At 30.6% G+C, this 18,570-nt stretch overlaps 1 protein-coding gene across 1 annotated transcript in view; it reads right to left on the minus strand.

The window, feature by feature from the left end:
* Positions 1–320: 320 nt before the first annotated feature.
* The window catches only part of LOC148616851 (sodium/hydrogen exchanger 8-like), a 34,771-nt gene continuing 16,521 nt past the window's right edge, over positions 321–18,570 (minus strand). The window contains exons 6-16 of the mRNA XM_088583972.1: positions 16,718–16,819; positions 15,322–15,500; positions 14,593–14,731; positions 14,068–14,173; positions 13,554–13,670; positions 13,036–13,121; positions 11,732–11,843; positions 10,999–11,141; positions 10,129–10,206; positions 8,416–8,559; positions 321–7,464 (exon numbers count right to left, since the gene is read on the minus strand). Coding sequence (XP_088440098.1) covers positions 7,306–7,464; positions 8,416–8,559; positions 10,129–10,206; positions 10,999–11,141; positions 11,732–11,843; positions 13,036–13,121; positions 13,554–13,670; positions 14,068–14,173; positions 14,593–14,731; positions 15,322–15,500; positions 16,718–16,819 — 1,365 coding nt within the window. The 3' untranslated portion in view covers positions 321–7,305. The remainder of the gene's footprint in view (positions 7,465–8,415; positions 8,560–10,128; positions 10,207–10,998; positions 11,142–11,731; positions 11,844–13,035; positions 13,122–13,553; positions 13,671–14,067; positions 14,174–14,592; positions 14,732–15,321; positions 15,501–16,717; positions 16,820–18,570) is intronic.

Genomic DNA, 18,570 nt, shown 5'->3' on the forward strand with positions numbered 1-18,570 from the left:
CTAACCTTACTTCAAATTAAAAATTTTTAGAATTAACAATTTATATTTTCTCTACGAAAACAAGTATAAAAGTAAAAAAAAGTAAATAAAGATTCATTCCGATATTTATTGTTTAAACCAAAAAAAATTGTTCCGTAAAATATACCGGTATGAACCAATAAGCAGTCACGAATTAAAAATGAAAGCTGTCATGGATTTAATATATTACTTGACAGACTGACGCCTTTGACTGATGAAGGGTCCAAGTATCTGTAATAGTTTCAGGGATCGGTTCTGGTACTATAAAAACATCTGTATGTTACAATGGAGAAAAAAAGACATAGTGAAAAACTGTTTAATTTAATATCACATGTCCAGAAAATACATAACATAATTATAACTACATTAATATTATTTATCAACATGACACTTTTCTTATCAAAATTTGAACTACAGTGAAATATGTCTAAACCAACTCCATACATGTTAACCTTTGGAACAGCTCAAGTGTTAGATTCTCCCCCACTGGCCCTTTCTCATGGGGAAGATTTTTGTGTGAAAGCCAAAAAATCAATTATTTAGTATTTTTCACAAAAATATAGTAATTTTAACCAAAAACCTCCCACAAATCTTTCATTTTGATGTGGGAGATTCTAAATTTTCATTGATTTTGTTGGAGTCTCCAATCCTAATGTGGAAGGGTTTACTGGTATGCAACTCCTTTCAGAAAAAACATATGATTATCATATGGTGCTCGATTTGTATGATAATCATATGATGTAAACCATACAATTCTCATGTGCGGCACATTTGCCTGTGTACCTTTCATGACCATTTTAGGCCAAACACTGTTAAAGTCTACAATGTTTACCCATTAACTCAATGTAAAACGTTTTTGAAAAATAATTTCCCTACCTACTTACTCTCTTTCTTGCTGGCAGCAGGAAACAAACTATTATTTTCTTTGGCCTTAGACAGGTTTCACAGTATACTGGCAAAATTATTTCACATGATTTTCACACAAATTCCACATGATTTTCACCTGAATTGAGCAAATAAACTAAGTGACAGAGTTCTCATGAAATTCGGGTGAATGGAGCCTTCATGTGAAATTCACACAAAATGTTCACATGAAATTCATGTTAATTTCATGTGAATTTCACATGAATATCATGTGAAGCTCAATTAACATGAATCTCATGTGAAAAATATTTGCCTGTGTATTATTATTTTGATTTATACAAACAGTTGACAAAATTTACAGCTCAATATAACGACATTATACAGCAAGTATTTTATCAGAACTTAAAATGAACATATTTGATTTTAGCTTCAATAATTTCCCCTTACATCATGTAGCCTAAGTTAAAACTTAATTATTTTTTTTCTTAGTATTATTAGGGGTCTGAAGACTTGAAAAAAAAATGTAAGTCTGAGATTCTTCTAAAATTGACTCAAATTAGTTGTAGGATTTCATGATGTCACAAATAGTTAAAAATGTTCTCAGACTTATGTATTTTTTTTAAGTGTTGTGGTGCATAGGCCAATCTTATGCTGAGGTATTCAGGTAGAAAAATATTAAAGACAGAACTGGAAAATGATTTTTGTCCTTTTTGTTTTTTGAACAAAATACCTCTCTTAATGAAAGGACAAAATCAGGAAATGTGAGTTTTTTTTCCAAATTACAGGGAAGATACTTTTCATGGGTATCAATCATCAAATTGACAATGATTCAATAGTATGTTAAATTTTGCATTATTTCATTGGAACATCAAAGTTTTGTGTGGATTATATATATATATATATGTATATATATGTTTTAGAATTTGAAATTTGGCAGAATAGTGAAAATTGGTACTTAGCAATAGTTCTTCAATGGTATACAAACAGAAAAGCGTTAGTATACAATAAAAATTCTGAACAAAGAAACTTTGTTTGAATGAGCCATTTTCTAAAATAACTATAAAATGGTCATCTCATTTATTACAAACAAGAAAATTTGGAAAGGGAAACGAATGAAATAATCTGTACACACATATCAATCTCATAAATATTGAGCAAATGTATAACAAAATGCTTTCAATTGTCTTTGGTCCCATACCATTATCTATTCATAATTAAGTATACAATATACTGCAAATTCAAAAATTATTGGAATGTTTTTATTATTGCAAAAAATGTATTATGGAAATTATAAAATTATGGATGCAGAATTTTTCTCAGAATTGCAAAAATTCAAACATCATCTTAGACTAAAATAACAGAAGTTAATACACACAATAATTTCTGAATTTATAGTACATAAATACAAGTCAGCTCATCTAAAAATTAAGCATGATTGCATTTTTGTGCATAATATAAAATATTATATTGTTACAACACTCAAATGAAATGTACATGTCATGGACATGTTAATGTTTTGACCATGGGTTACGACTGATATACATTTCAGTGAGGAGCTAAGGCATTGAGCAGGAAATCAGTAAACTGGTTCCCAAAGAGCCACCTCGTAGGTATTTTATTGAGAATAAAATTTTGTGGTTTGAACAACAAACAATAACAGCTGTTCAAAGCACATAGTATGCAAAAACTCGTAGAAAAAACAGCTAAAATATAGCACTATTAAGTAGCAGTCGTTATACATATAAGACAGGAAGTGAGTTATGCCCATGTCAAAAACCTAACTCATTTTTTACTACTTCAGTAATAGGTACAGACCAAATAAATTGTCTTTATCCTACAACTAAGCTTTCTACTATAAAATGAAGGGTGTTGAATAATGCAAAGCTTTACTCCGCCATTGCATGATAACATCTCCTGGTTACCTTTTCAGTTAGGATCAACGTCAAAAACAGTGAACAGGTAACAAGTTTAAAGGTCTCGCAGACCGCCACCCTCAAAAGATTGCTGAAAAAATCAACTTTATGGGCAAATTTCGCCTGTTTTATTTAGCAAATGTAGTCACAGGATATAAAAAATACATTTACATTGCCGAAAATATCAATATATCTATTTGTACTTAGCTTGGTTAACCCTCATAATCTGACTGTTCCTAAAGCTTCTCAAACAAATTTGATATTTTCCAGCAATATACATGTATTGTATATTTATTCGCATTTAGCTGCAGGATTTTTTTGGACGAAACTTACTTACATGGTATATGGATTTGACACCTTACAAGAGTATGATTCTTAATTTTGTTGATTTAAGTGTGAGATGAATGTTTGGTCTTCTCCAAAATAAAGATCTGTTGACAGAAAGGAATATTGTAACATAAACAAATGTAAATGGAAACAGCATTGTTCATTTAATAGGTTTTATGCACCATGTTTCACCTCTACTATTGACAGTGTCTGAATTTTATATAGATGGGTACTAAAATATAGGCAAGCTGTATGTATTATAAATCTGAAAATCAACGGCCATGTAGTTGGATAAAACAGTTTAAATAATCTAATGCAATCTAAAAGTAAAAGAATACAATACATTTCAAGACTCTGAAGTTAAATTGCTTTTAAAAAGGGATTTAAATTATTTGAATCATACCCTAAGAGGTATATAACATCTAAAACAATACCTAACTATATCTATGTATTGAAGTGATTTTGATAATCAAATCCTGTATAGAAGGTTATTGAGGATGTAATTTTGGTGTATTTTCACGGTCTGGCTAAAAATGCCAAAACAAACTCCATAAAATATCTTCAAATGCCTTAAGCACTTAGTGCACCATTTAACATCTGCCAAAATTAGAAATGCAAATTTTTTTTTCGTACACCTTTTCTTAAAAATCACCAAATTTTACACCTGCCAAAATAACCTGCCATACAGTCCTAACATTCTACAATATGTTACTAACATTCAAGTAGCTGTTAAGTTGCTTCTAAGTTATATCAAATACTAGTATTCTTTTTCACAAAAAATAATTACACATAATATCGGACACTGGTTGTGACTTATTTTTGTGGGAAAAAAAATATTATGAAAACATGACTTTTGTCAAATATCATTTTTTTGTTGATATTGATTGGCTTGGGAAGATATGTAAAATGTTATAAAAATAACAAACAATTCAGTAACTGTTATAGTGAAATCAATTACAGGACATATGCATCACCAATATACTGATATGCATTTGTACTAAGTTATAGTTCAACTTCCTTAGCTCCAGAAAATATAGAAATAAGTTAATTTTTCCTAATGAAGCCTATAAATGCCTTTTATTCAAGCATATGCACACAGTGTGCATGAGTAAATATTGATCAAAGTACTCATGAACTCAGTCAATTTTGAATTAACTGCAAAACTAATACAGAAACTTAGCTAGACCATTCAAAATAGCAACTAGTTGTCAAATATGGTAGTATGGTACCATTTTAAAAAAGGTACAACTTGACATAAGGCCTTCATTCTTTTTTTTTAATCTTGGGAACCTGTCCCTTTAGTGAAAACATCAATACAGTCAACATATTATATACGAATGACTCAATAGAGAAAGGGAAGACTTTTAAATCACTTGATTGAAGTAACATGGATGAAAACTTATTCTGTGACTTGACTAAAGCAAGATACAGTGAAACCTGTGTAAACCAAACCCTGAATAACCTAAAAACCTGTCTAAACAAAACTCTGAATAACCTAAAAATCTGTCTAAACAAAACCCCGAATAACCTAAAAACCTAACTAAACTGAAGCAATTTTAAAGCCTAAATATTGTTTGGTTAGGATAGTTTTCACAGTATAACTGTTAATTGATTTATTTCTGTGGAGGCATCTGACCACTTGTGGAAACAGACTTTAAAAGTCTCAAATCTGATGCCAATGTCAATTCAGGTCTTTGATCTTAAATAACTAAAATGAGCAAATACCATAAGGTCAAATTGAAACAAGGACAGTAATTACAAATCAAAAAAGGGATCTTTTAAACCTTTCATTAATTCATATCCTTCAATATGAAGAAAATTCAACCAATTATTATGACATCTATAGAATTATGTTGACTCCAGAGTACAATCATGAGAATGGAATTCAGCTTGAAGCTGCATTACTTTTTAATATGATGAAATTTAAAATGTGAAAAAAATCATTACATACTAAATCAATTACAACGAGAGTTATATAATGAGAATGTAAAGCTCCAATATTCAGATTCATAGAATCAATATTATCCAAAAAAATAGTGTTATCTTCAATGATTACAACAGCAAAGATATTTTCTCTTGCACCTAGCTTTGCATCATTATAAATGTTAAAAGGCAATTCTTGCCAATCTGCACACCAAAATTTTAGTTATCAATTACAACAAGTCATATAGTTAACTTCGTGGAATATAGTTGTCTCCCTTTAATTGAATGACTATTACCTGATGAACTTAGGTGTTAAATGTGTCTGATAATATTTGTCCAAAAAATACCTAAGATAATTTTTCAGGTAATGGTTATTCAATAAAGGGAAGACCAACTCTATTCTCTGAAGTGGACTAGGTTACTCACTGTCGAAGCAAAACCAAACTGATGGTAAGAACAGCTCCTTATCTAGTAGCTAGATATACCATGGGTGTGAGGTTTCTTTTTTTATTTTGAGGTAATGTTGGAAATTCTAATATGATGTGCTTCAAAGCTCTTTAAAAAGTGATAAACACGTGATCAACATTTCATGCAACTCATTGGCTGTATCTATTAAAAAATATGAATAAACCGCCCTATTAGAATCAAAATAAATCACGGAAACTCCATTTTATCATAGTTTTACCATGGGCTGGCCGTTCACCGGTATGTCCTTATTTAACTCCTCACTATCAATCAGAATAAAACAGTAATAAAAAGGAGTTTCAGTGATTTATTTCTAAATTAATTAATGTTTTGAAGAAAAAAATTGTAAATAATACTTGATAAAATCAAATGAACAATTTATAACTTCTGTTTATTTTTTTTTAATAAGTATAAAAATAACCCGCTGGAATACCAGAAGTACCCATGTAAACAATATTCAACATACAAAAATAAAATACACAATTAACAATTAAAAATATCCCACAATAAGGACAAAAAAATACAACAGAAATTTTGATTGGATTTATATACAAATAACAAAAATTAACCAGATCACTAACAGTTTCGTGGATAAATATTTTTATCCCATATATGTTCCAGTCTTAGCACTATTCAGTGGTCAGTTGAAAAAAATATTGGTAAGTATAGAAGTACTTGTTAGTTTTGTCATCTCAAAAATAAATGCTTACAATTTAATTGACAGCAACATTCACAGATTTATCAAAATCCAACCACTGATTTCTACACCGTATAAAATTCATTTGACAGCAATATTTACAGATTTATCAAAATCCAACCACTGATTTCTACACCGTATAAAATTCATTTGACAGCAATATTTACAGATTTATCAAAATCCAACCACTGATTTCTACACCGTATAAAATTCATTTGACAGCAATATTTACAGATTTATCAAAATCCAACCATTTATTTCTACACAGTATAAAATTAAAGAGAGAAATGCTCAACTTATAAAATGAATTGGAAGTTGTCAACTGCAATGAGATGTGCTTAATTACTGACCACCAGAACTTTACTAATAACAATACTTATCATTTAAAATGCCACATAAAAATTGTGATACAAATCTTTCAGTTTGAATTAAAAAAAAACAATATGTAACACAACAAAATGGACACTCTTACAAAAATAAAAATATTTTTACAACAGTTACAGCTCATACAACAATGTCCATGGGAAAGAATTAATCTTCTGTTGATTTTAAGGAGGTAGACATAGGGTAAGAGACAGAACTCTTACATTGGAACGTTTGTATTCAGCATTTTACATCGATCTCGTGTAAGCATCAAAATAACTTGGACTGATTTCATTCTGTTTCAAATGAAAGATTGATAGGCTTTAATGAAATTGAATATGATACAAACATATCACAGATTTCAAGAGTGATGTCCCTTACCCTACGGTCTACCTCCTTAAGTTGAAAAAAAATAAAAAGACTTCAAATGAATACAATTTTGTATTTTACATTTTTGCAAAATCTATTGTAAGAATATACCAGTAAACTTCATTTAACTTGTTTTCATGAAAAAATTTCTGAATTCAAAATAAGATTTCATAATTGACATAAAAACATTTAAAATGTATTGAATTTAATTTGCTTGGTTTAAATTTCAAATATCAATCAACAAAAATTAACTTCAAACCATACACAACATACCTAAAAGAGCACACACACCAATACATTACATACATTCATAAGCATACACCAATGCACAACACAGAGAACCATCCAATACACAACTACACAATACTAATGTTGACCAGGCATCACTTCATTATTGATAAGACTAGTCTCTACTTCATCTTCAGAAGAGTCTAAAGCTGATATGTTCACATCTTTCTCTTTTTTCACTTCTTTGAACCATTGGTTTGTTAAATAGTTCATTTGTGTCTGTCCTTCTCTTACTTCCTATTAAAAAGATGAAAATTCACAATAAACTTAAGGCAAAACATGTTATATGTAGGTTGCATTACTGTAAACTGGGACATTTTTTCGCCTTCTTTTTTGTTGCGGTTTCTGCTATAAATCTGCTTTTGCGCAGTTTTAAATTCAATATTTAAATTGTACTGTAATGTTCTTCAAAGAAGATTCACAACAGTTTAATTTTCATGTTACAGATCTTGGCACGAAAATAGTAAAAATAAAACTGCTGCAAAAATTTCATGGTTTACAGTAGTCCACAAATGGCCATTCTGGATGTAAAGACAAGTTCATGTGCATATCACTTCATTCAATATTATACCCAATGAGAATATTTAATATAAATGTTCATTGTGATCATCAACTAGTTAAAAAATGAGTAACTAGCTAATTTATAAATTTGCAAGGCACTTCACTTAGCAGAGATGCAAATTTCAAAAACTGGAATGAATCCTTTCTAGTTCATTTCATGAAAAACATGTGAACCATGAAAGAAACTAGTCAAAATTTGTGTAATATTAATTTCTTTACCAAGGAATGTTTGTAGGTGTCACTTTCTTAATTATGGTCTTGGGTATAAATAAAATACATGTAATTTTGATGTGAGATCATTTTCATAAAAAAAACCTGTGTCCTACATGTCTAATGTGTGATATGTGACAGACAAACTAATAAACAGGCCAATCTACTACTGTAGAAAGAATTATTTTCTGCAGGGTACCAAATTTCGAGATAAGATTAAACCATAAATTTGAGTTCCTAACTAAATATTCTGTTTCCATTACAAAATTATATGCTTAAATAAAATACACAAATTAAAGTTGTACAAACAAACTTACATATCAACATACCAAGAAAGTTTATACACACAAAAAAATATCTTCAAAGTACTAGTATATGCTTCCTAAATACAAATATATATTTTTCTAAAATACTTACTTGTTTTGTAAACCTTCTGGTAAAAAATGGAACTAAGTATTTAGCATCAAACTTGATGAAGCCCTTTTGGTGAGGCTTTACATAATGGATTTCATATTCTTCTTCTGTTAACTCTGATAAATGGTCTGTATCAATGGCTTCTCCCTGGAATTAAAATAAAATAAAATTCTCTTCGATAGTTGAGAGGAGTTGCATGACAAGATGCTTCAGTCATGAAATCCAGAATTTAAGTTAAAGAAACATAATGACGGACCAAATTTCCAGGTATAATGAACAATTACATATAGTGTACATAGTCAACTTACTACATACCAGGTTTCATGAAATTCTGTTCATAAGTTAGAAAGGAATAGAATGACAAAAATGAAAGACTGACAGATGGTAAGACACATAAAAAATCATACCATCTTCAACATTGTTGCATGGGGTATAAAAGGGGGCATAAAAAACAAATTAAGTGATCTTCCTAGTTTCCACCAATCAGAATTGTCATGTTTCCAACCTTCTGATCTTCCTAGTTTCCACCAATCAGAATTGTCATGTTTCCAACCTTCTATCCAGACATCATTTATTGATGCAACTATTATAGGATTAAACACTTGTTCTTTTAGTCCATCAATTTATGAATTGAGTTAAATTAATCACTAACTAAATACACTAAAAAAAAAAGATAAATGGCCGACAGATGTCAAGTTGGTGGGTGAATCGACATTTATACATTGATAAATAACTGAGAATAAGCATTTAATCATTAGAAACATTTGATTAATTCATGTCTTAAGTATGGTTCTGCCTAAAAACCAGGCAGGGGGGTAAGTCATCATAACTAAAGATAATCAAAGGACCTATTCAAATACATTCCTTAGGTTCTAAAAACAACTCTTCCTAAGTTCATTTCCTTGGATCTGCTATACTTGGTGAAATACTTTTTGACTGGTTATAGTGTAAAAATTCAGGTGGTAAAGTTTCCTGTACTTTTTTCTGAGGTAGAACATAACCAAATATTAAGTTTGAATATCTCCAGTGGACTACTTTTATTTGCATTTATATTTCCTATTACAGTTTCTATGGGCCTACAGAAGGATTTGCAATAAAAAATACTTAGCGATAAGAAATGAATGAATAAGCCATCATAAGCCTCTGCCTGGCTTTTAGGCAGAAATGTACTTAATACCAGTTATCATAGACCATCTTATGACAAATCAATCTGTAAGATGAGCATTTGTCAGTTTCTAGAGGAATATCAAAGAGCAAATAATATGGTCACCAAAGCATGTGCACAACCAAACTAAATCTGCAGTACTTTTTGTGAAGCTTTGAAAAAGCAAACATGCAATTCATACCCAAACTCCTAGAGAAAGTTGAGAGCAACCAAAATCACTTACAAGGTATGCCCCATCTATATGAAGCCACACACCATCTTGAAATCAATCCATCATTTGAGAGTTGAGATAATTGTGACAAATTTTGGGTGGATGGACTGACAGAAAGATGGACAGATGGAAATGATGGATGGACAAGATGATACCAATATACCACCCAGGGTTGAGTTGGGGTATAATACACCTCTGTGCATAAAACTACACTTTTCAGGTTTTTTTAACAGAGATACAGATACAGAAAATACATTCTTATCAAATAGAAAACAAACACAAAACTACTTTGTATAGTTTTTGTAGACTTAATGCTTACAAAAATTAAAGGAATACTAACCATTTCTTTAGTTTTACTTAGGGACACTTCTTTTCCAGATTTCTTCTTCTTTTTTGTTTTTGCTGTAGCATCTAAAAACTATACCAAAAACATAACACTATAATATGTAGCCTGTCTAATAGAGAGACACTGACATAAACACAATGATAAAAATAGAACATTTTGATTCATATAAAAATAATCCTCTAATCATATATTAAATTTAAAGAAAAAAAAATATTTTAATATACCATACAATTAGCATTTACATATATCAATTTGTTAGTCATAAACATGTTTTTCGTTTTGGTTCTAAACATATGAAAAACACATTAAAAACATGTTTTTTCAGATGTTTTACGGAACATATGAAAAGCATATGTTGCAATTTCTTCGGAGTAGATGGTCAGGAATGCTGGGATATACTTGAAATTACTTGTTTTGATTCTTTAACTATCATCATCAGGAATCTAACATAGTGCCATACAGATGTATAGACATGAGGATCACTGCACCTGTCCAAGGTTAGTGTTTGATCAAAAATGTTTGTTATGGTTAAAATATTATACATGTATTCTGATTACTACATATGCCTCACCTTGTTTTTGTATGGATAGATACTCTAATTACAAAAGAAAAAAATATTCTAAACAAAAACAAAAATAACTTTCAATGATATCAAAAGCATTCCACTCTTTATTTTGAACACAATACCAAACTTCATTTTTTTATTTTATCATTGACTTTTTCTAAATAAAAATATCTTTGAAAGAACCAATTCTACTAAAAGTCAGAAAAAGTAGCCAGATTCTCACTGCAATTCAAAATTTTATGGGCCTTACTTGAATAAAGACCAACAATTGTCTCCTCCTACAACTGATAAAGACTTACTTTCATCAATGGCATGGTAGCTCCACCCAGGAACATTGTTGTAAACAAAACTATAATTAATGTATTAGCCACCAGAACATATCTCTTCTCTGGTGAAAATTCTAAATGTAAACATAGGGCAAATGCAATGGCTCCTCTCAAACCTACAATAGGAAAAAATATTTCTAGAATATCCAATATAAACCCATAATACAAATTAAAACAGAAAAACCCTCAAGCTCCACATAGCTGCAGACATTCATTCCATCTCTGTGGCAGATATATATTATGCATTTCAGGATGAGAACGACTGACCAATTGAACAGCTTTGTACTAGTATGACATTCAAAGCTTGATCTTTAATGTGCTAGCTCACATATGCAACAGCCCGCAGGTAGGCATGCAACCCAACCTGGACACATTATTCTCGCTTCAAGCTAACCAGTTGTTATTCTATCCCCTAAATACAGATGCAGGCACTACCAACTCCATGCAAACAAGATACATGTACCACAATACCACCGAGGAAGTTCTTTGTATATTGAGATTTCTATTCAGACTTGCCATCCATAATACATAGTTTGCAGCAAAAATCCATAGAAATTACAGAGAGCTCACAATTGTAAACACCTCTGATGGTGACAGGTGAAACCACCTGAGTTTATTTAAATATGGCTGTACAATCCCAGTTTTTTGCACCCAACCATAAAGGTCCCAACACAAATAATATTCTTATATCAAATCTAATACCTACCACTGAACCACATGATAAACTGATTTTTTCTTGTTATTTTATGTTCTCTGAAGAAATTTGCCAGGAATGATAATGGGAATATGTTGAAAGCCCTTCCAATAAGTACCAATGCCTGTACAAAGAAGAAAGTAAATTTTGTCAGTATAAACAATGTCATAATCTATTAAAAAAAAATTAATTGTAAGAGAATTAAAAACTACAGGCTCTAAAGAGTCTGAATTACTCACCTGATTGGCTTCAAAAGCAAACATTTTTTGCAAAAGCAGCCATGTTTTTTCTTAGATAAAAATTCCTAACATTTATACCTAAGGAACAATCATATCAATTTTCATTGAATTCTGTCCATTAGTTTCTGAGAACTTTTTAAAAGTAATTACATTAAAAATAGCAAAAAAAACATTGTCAAGGGGCAATATAACAGATTTACATAAAAATTTGAAAAAACGTTTAGGGGCAATAACTCCTACATGGCTTAACAGATTTACACCAAATTTTGACAACAGATATACATCATCATGTTGAACACATATTTAGTTAATACACAATTGGTCATTTCCATTTCTCAGTACATATGTATTGTGTACAAAGCAGTAAAACATGAATAGTCAGTATTTCTAGAATATGTAACATGGACATGTACTGAAATTTTACATGACAAGCTACAATCTTACATGTAGCATCTTTCAGAGTTTTGACTAAATGCTAAATGCACCTAAAACCAGACAATATTAAGAATATAACACCTTTGTGAGTGCAAAATCACAAAATCGCAGACACCCGAGGGTATATTCTAACTGTTTTTCTAAGGGGCTCCCTAGACTAAGAAAACTATTATATCTTATCCAATGGTGTGTGAGATTTCCCTATCTTATCTTTTTTTTATGTGTAAAGTCTCATAACTTTAAAAAAACAAAAACTATATGGAGTTTTCTCATAAAAAAGACTGACATAATGTAAAAAAAAATATCTGTATGTACATTATTGATATCCCTCAAAACATTTTCAATTTATTACACGTTTACTGATGGACAGAGATTAGTATAGTCTATGGCAATCATAAGACTGGCATATTTAGACAGACACAATATGTTTATTGATGGACAGAGATCAGTATACTCTATGGCAATCATAAGACTGGCATATTTAGACAGACACAATATGTTTATTGATGGACAGAGATCAGTATACTCTATGACCATCATAAGACTGGCATATTTAGACAGACACAACATGTTTATTGATGGACAGAGATCAGTATACTCTATGGCAAGCATAAGACTGACATATTTAGACAGTGTACTTACTATGCACCATATCACTAATGCAGGCTTCACTATTAAGTTGGGGAAACTAAATATTGCCAAACCTAAGTATGCAAATACACATGTTTCTGAAATATAGATAAAGCAAATATTGAAAATTAATAGTAATTTTCTCTATTACAGTTTCACAGAAATATTCTATTAAAATAAAACTACAGTTTTTTGTACTGTGGCACATGTCATAGAATTGTTTTACTTCCTAGCTCTACATGATTTAGTATTGAATGTTATTGGATTAGTAATCTTTGTAGCAAGTGACCGGTTGGTGTGTAAACTGTACAAAAAGCAGAAAAGCTTTTTTTTCTATTTTCTAAATTTATCTACCCCACCCCACTTTTACATAAAGGGAAAAGGACAATTAATACAGAATAATGTGCCTGCTCTCTGTGGTAGATTTCACGAGAAGTCTTCAGTGTAAATTAGTTGTAAGTTATGATGTCACAACATTACTTTCTAAAATGATGTCATAACTTTACAACTCCATTTTCACATATACATACCTGCTATAAATGATATGGTTCTAAATGTCATCTGTGTGGTAATCTGTGTGACAGGTGACAGATTAGAGTGAGTATAATGTGACATCACAATTCCACAAAATAATATTGCCATTATACCTGTAAAGAAGGAATTAATAGTAACATATCTTTTATTTCTCAAAGACAAAAAAAGGTCAGTTGTTTGACCATTGATTTTCTCAATCAGTAAAAGGTTTGTCCATATATATTGTAATTGTCAATTGCGAAAAATGTATTTCAGCTATCCTCTGATGTATATGCTAGTAGCACAGGAATTACTGAGTTGGTTTTTCAGGTTACATTATGCTTGGTTGGTTGTCTGATGTTTTCCCAACATTTTTACATTGGTTGTATCTACAGTAATTTCTACACATTTATTTTACTGATTGTGAAAACAGTCACCCGAAATTGCATAATATTCAGAAAAGCTGAAATCATATGAACAGAAATCAAATATAAAATTAAAATGTATACTGAAATGAAATCAACACTTTACCTGATAAATGAATTCCCTCAGCTAAACCATAAGGTAGGTATGAAAAAGTAAACATAATACCAAATTCTAAAGAAGGTGTTTTTCTGAGATCAAAGAACTTCAACAACTGAAAAAAAAAAGAAACAAAGAATTGTTAACAACTAAGGTCTTGAAACATTTTTATTATGTCATGTTCTCTATCCAAGAACATTTGAGTGTCCGAGGTGAAAAATAAATAAAATTGTCCCTTTAATAAAAAACTACCACATCCAAGACCTATTAGTTCTAAAAAAAAATCAGTTTGGCTTCCATGTATATTTATCTTAAATTGTTTTCAACCCAAAACCACATGGTATTGTATAAAGCCTGTTAGATTTACATACATACACACAGAATAAAAAAACATCAATGTTCAGAACCAATCATATTTGGTGGAGCATAAAGTTGTCCTACTTAATAAATAATTTTATCTTTTAAAATAGGACATTGAGTTGTTGTTCCATGCCTACATTGAAGGCATGATATTAATAGTTGTATTATCATTACCAGAGCACTAATCAAGCCAAACACTACACCAATAGCTGCTGAAGCAAAGAACATAACACAGAATCTACCGACGGCTCCAAAGAACGCTGAAGCTCCACTGGTAACAACAACATCTGGCTTGTTATACTCTAACACTGTCCTAAAATATAAGATTCATAAAACATTTTAGTCAATGACTCACCCTATTAATTGTTGGCATTTTTTTTAAAAGGATACTTAGTCTCATGATATTTGATGAAAATTGTTGAAGAAGGCAGATATTCTCTTTCTTTTTATTATCTCTAAAATTTGTGATAAGAATGCTTCGGTATTTAGTTTGTTATTGCCATACATAAATTATTGAATGTTACCAGTGTAATGAATTTCAATAAATCACATGTAATTTTGGTAATTTCACTCTCTGACTTTCTCCAGCCAAAATGTCACAACACTTTATTCTTAACTTTTAAGTTAGTTTGTTTTAATTGTATATCACATGATCAATATTTTTTCACAATACAGTGAAACCTGTCTAAAACAAACCCCAAAGAAACCAAAAGACCTGTGTAAATTAAACCCCACAGAAATAAAAAAAAAACCAGTCAGAAAGGGACACTTTTAAAAATCCTTCATATCAATTTTCAGGTAGTTTTAACCTGGCTAAACAGAAAACACATGTTAACCAATCAAATTCTACAATCCAAAAAGGGTTCACTTTTGACAGGTTTCACTGTACCAGTTCAAACTTACGTAGTTAACACAATAGCCACTGCATCATTCAGCACACTTTCTCCAAATACCAACATGTACAGGACTTGGTCAACATTTAAAGCTTTGAAGATGGCGAGAGTTGCCACAGGGTCAACAGCAGATATCAATGATCCAAAGGCAAAACTCTCTACGATGTCAAATTCATATACCAAACCAGCCTGAGGATTAAAGTCAATGTCATTACTGAAAGGTTCAAATTAGAGTGTGTCCACATTCTGTGACTGACCTTATCTAGGAATTGACTTTTAAGATGAAGATTATCAATGTTCAGAACCATTGTGGATTTATTAAATATTGCTTGGTAGGATTTCTATTGGGTGGGATTTTTTTCATCCTCTGAAGATGTTTTTAACCCTTGATAGATATGCATTGCTTATGACTGGTACTCTTTTTCATATTCAATCTCAAGGAAAATAATTTAAGGTTCTTATTATGTTCCTAATTCACTTTGTTTACTGGGAAAAAGTAAGGTTTCTTTCCTGCAGGAGAATTTTTTCAGGTTTTTTTTTTAATAAAGCCAAGCATTTTAAACAATAAAGGGTTTAATATCTATTGAAAGTCATATCACAAGAAGTAATTTATTTAAAGAGTTGAAAGAATTTTTAATGTAGAAATTGTCTGCCAAAAAAAAACAACAACAAAAAACAACAAAAACCCATTAAAACACATATACATTATTCATGATGACATTTTAATATTTAAGGGCACAACCAAAGCCTAATGTATAAAAATCAATTTTTGAGCAAATAACAAATAAAATTAAAAAGCAGCACTTTTAGAATTAATTGTAAAGTACCCTTTTTCCTACATTTAAAGTGTCATATGAGGACAATCATACTTCGTGTACTAAAAATTATTAGAATCTCTCTTAGAATTTTTGAGTTATGGTATGAAATGTAGCCTGACTGATTGATAAATTGAAAAATTTTGCAGTGTTCCTAAAAGAAGACGCACATTTCTCAATCTCCTTTACAGACCTATGTCTGCTTCCTGATTCACTGTATATCACTCCACACTCACACTAACCAATAGGCTCTGTATACAGGATGTGAAAAAAATCACAAGGCAAGAGCACTACTCATAACACATCTGCTAATTTGTTTCTGTTGTACTGCACTTATTTGCATAAAGGGGTGGTGTTTAACACTGAGTATGGCAGAGGAGCCAAATTAAGAAATGTGGATATTAACCTCATGCAGGAGATTGGTATTGTAACTACAATAAAGACCATTCAAAATATTATGGCATAATGTGTGAGTACATTGACATCGGTACAGAACAATATATCTGTCAAAAGATGAGAGAATAGAATTTACATATTATATAAAAGCTTTCATTTGTTTTATATAGAAGTTCAATAAAATATTTCCTATACCTTTCCTAGTAAATACAACCCTCCTCCAACTATCAATGCAGAGATGACGGTGCCAAAAATAGCAAATAACAATATAGATCCAATATTCTGGAAAAAGTTACCCTAAAAAGAAAAACAGAATTGTATACACGTAATCTTAAAATCTAAACTATTTATCTGAATATATGCATTGCAGTTTATGAGGTCATACTGAACATTCAACAAAGTTTTTACACATAGTGTCTACAAAGTTTTAGCAAAATCTGAACATTAAAATTCTATTCAACAAAGTTTTTACACATAGTGTCTACAAAGTTTTAGCAAAATCTGAAAAATAAAATTCTATTCAACAAAATTTTTACACATAGTGTCTACAAAGTTTTAGCAAAATCTGAAAGCCTGTCTACAAAGAGTTGTACCCAGAAAGTACCATTATCTGTACATGACAGATGTACACATGAAAGGATACAAACCATCATTAAGACCATTTACACAGAAAGTACAACACTACATGTACAATTGCAATTACAATTAATTCTGAATAGTTTTTTTTTTTTTTTCTCATCTTTGCATGATGCAATAATATCCAATAATACAGCTAATTTCTTATCTTTCACCACAAAGCACAAGAACTAAAAGACATGTAAAAAAAAAATATACATGTACCTAAAACGATAAAATCTCAATAAGAATAAGACTCTTGTTTCTAATGAACCTGATAATAGAATTAACTACATCTTCAGAGCTGTTAAAAACATTATCTTTTCAGCATGTTTCATGCTAATCATTGAGTCTAAGTATCATGTCTTATATTGTATGTTATGTAATGTGTGAGTGTCTGGTATGTAACCATATCCTGTATAGGGTATTACTGTGAATCATGCACCATTTATTTATTTTTTTTTTGTATTTCAAGTTCTTACTTGATTGTTTGAAGTTAATTGTCTACTATCATGCTATTCCATTTTCATAAAATAGAAAAATTGTGAGCAATGTGCAATTGATACTTCCACTTCCCCAATTGATAGTATGCACCTTTTGACCTCTAAATTGAATTAGATCAAAATCTGAAAAAGGAGGTGCACAAAGGTAATATGTAAAAAAGATTCTGTAAATTTTTATTAAATTCCATTCAGGAGTGTAAGAAAAGTAAAAGGATAAGAGATGGGTACCCCCATGTCCCCATATTCATAAATGACAAAGTTCATGTTTTGCCATATGAAACCACCAAATTCATTTGGATCATAATTTGAAATTAAAGGTAAACAATGGGAATATGTAACAAACTGTCTGTGAAAGTTTCATCAAATTCCATTCAGTGGTGTAGGAGGAGTAACAGATATGAGATTGATCCCTGTCTGTATCATGGAAGGAAGGAAAGAAGGATAAAAGGAAGTAAGGAACAAAGAACAGACATCCCTATCACTATATACCCTGCTATCAAAGTGGAGGTATTAAAAAAATTATGTAACATTTTTAACTTAACAGGTTCTACATCATATGGTGATCAGACAAAAAAGAAAGTACCAGTATAATACGTGTAGTATATCAAGTAAAAAGACGTAGGTATGGGGTGTGTAAGTCTCGTCATGTGACCCCGTGATTTCATGAGAATGGATCCTAGTCTACCATTCAAAAGCATAGTGATTTTTCATTTAGAGAGCATTGAGTTCAGTGTTAAGGGCAAAAAACTTTCTGTATAAAAAATACCAATAAAAATGACAAATAACTATTTCTACATGATAAATGAAGTAAGAAAATACATAAACTAGAAGATTTTGCATTGTTATACAGTGTTTCAAGTACCCAGAAGTAAACAATAAAATACAGATCGGTCTCCGTTTTTCAATACGTTCTACATCGGAAATTCCGGT

This window comes from Perna viridis, chromosome 5 (genome assembly GCF_037379345.1).
Source record: "Perna viridis isolate PV_CMFRI_1.1 ecotype Kerala chromosome 5, ASM3737934v1, whole genome shotgun sequence".
NCBI lineage: Eukaryota > Metazoa > Mollusca > Bivalvia > Mytilida > Mytilidae > Perna > Perna viridis.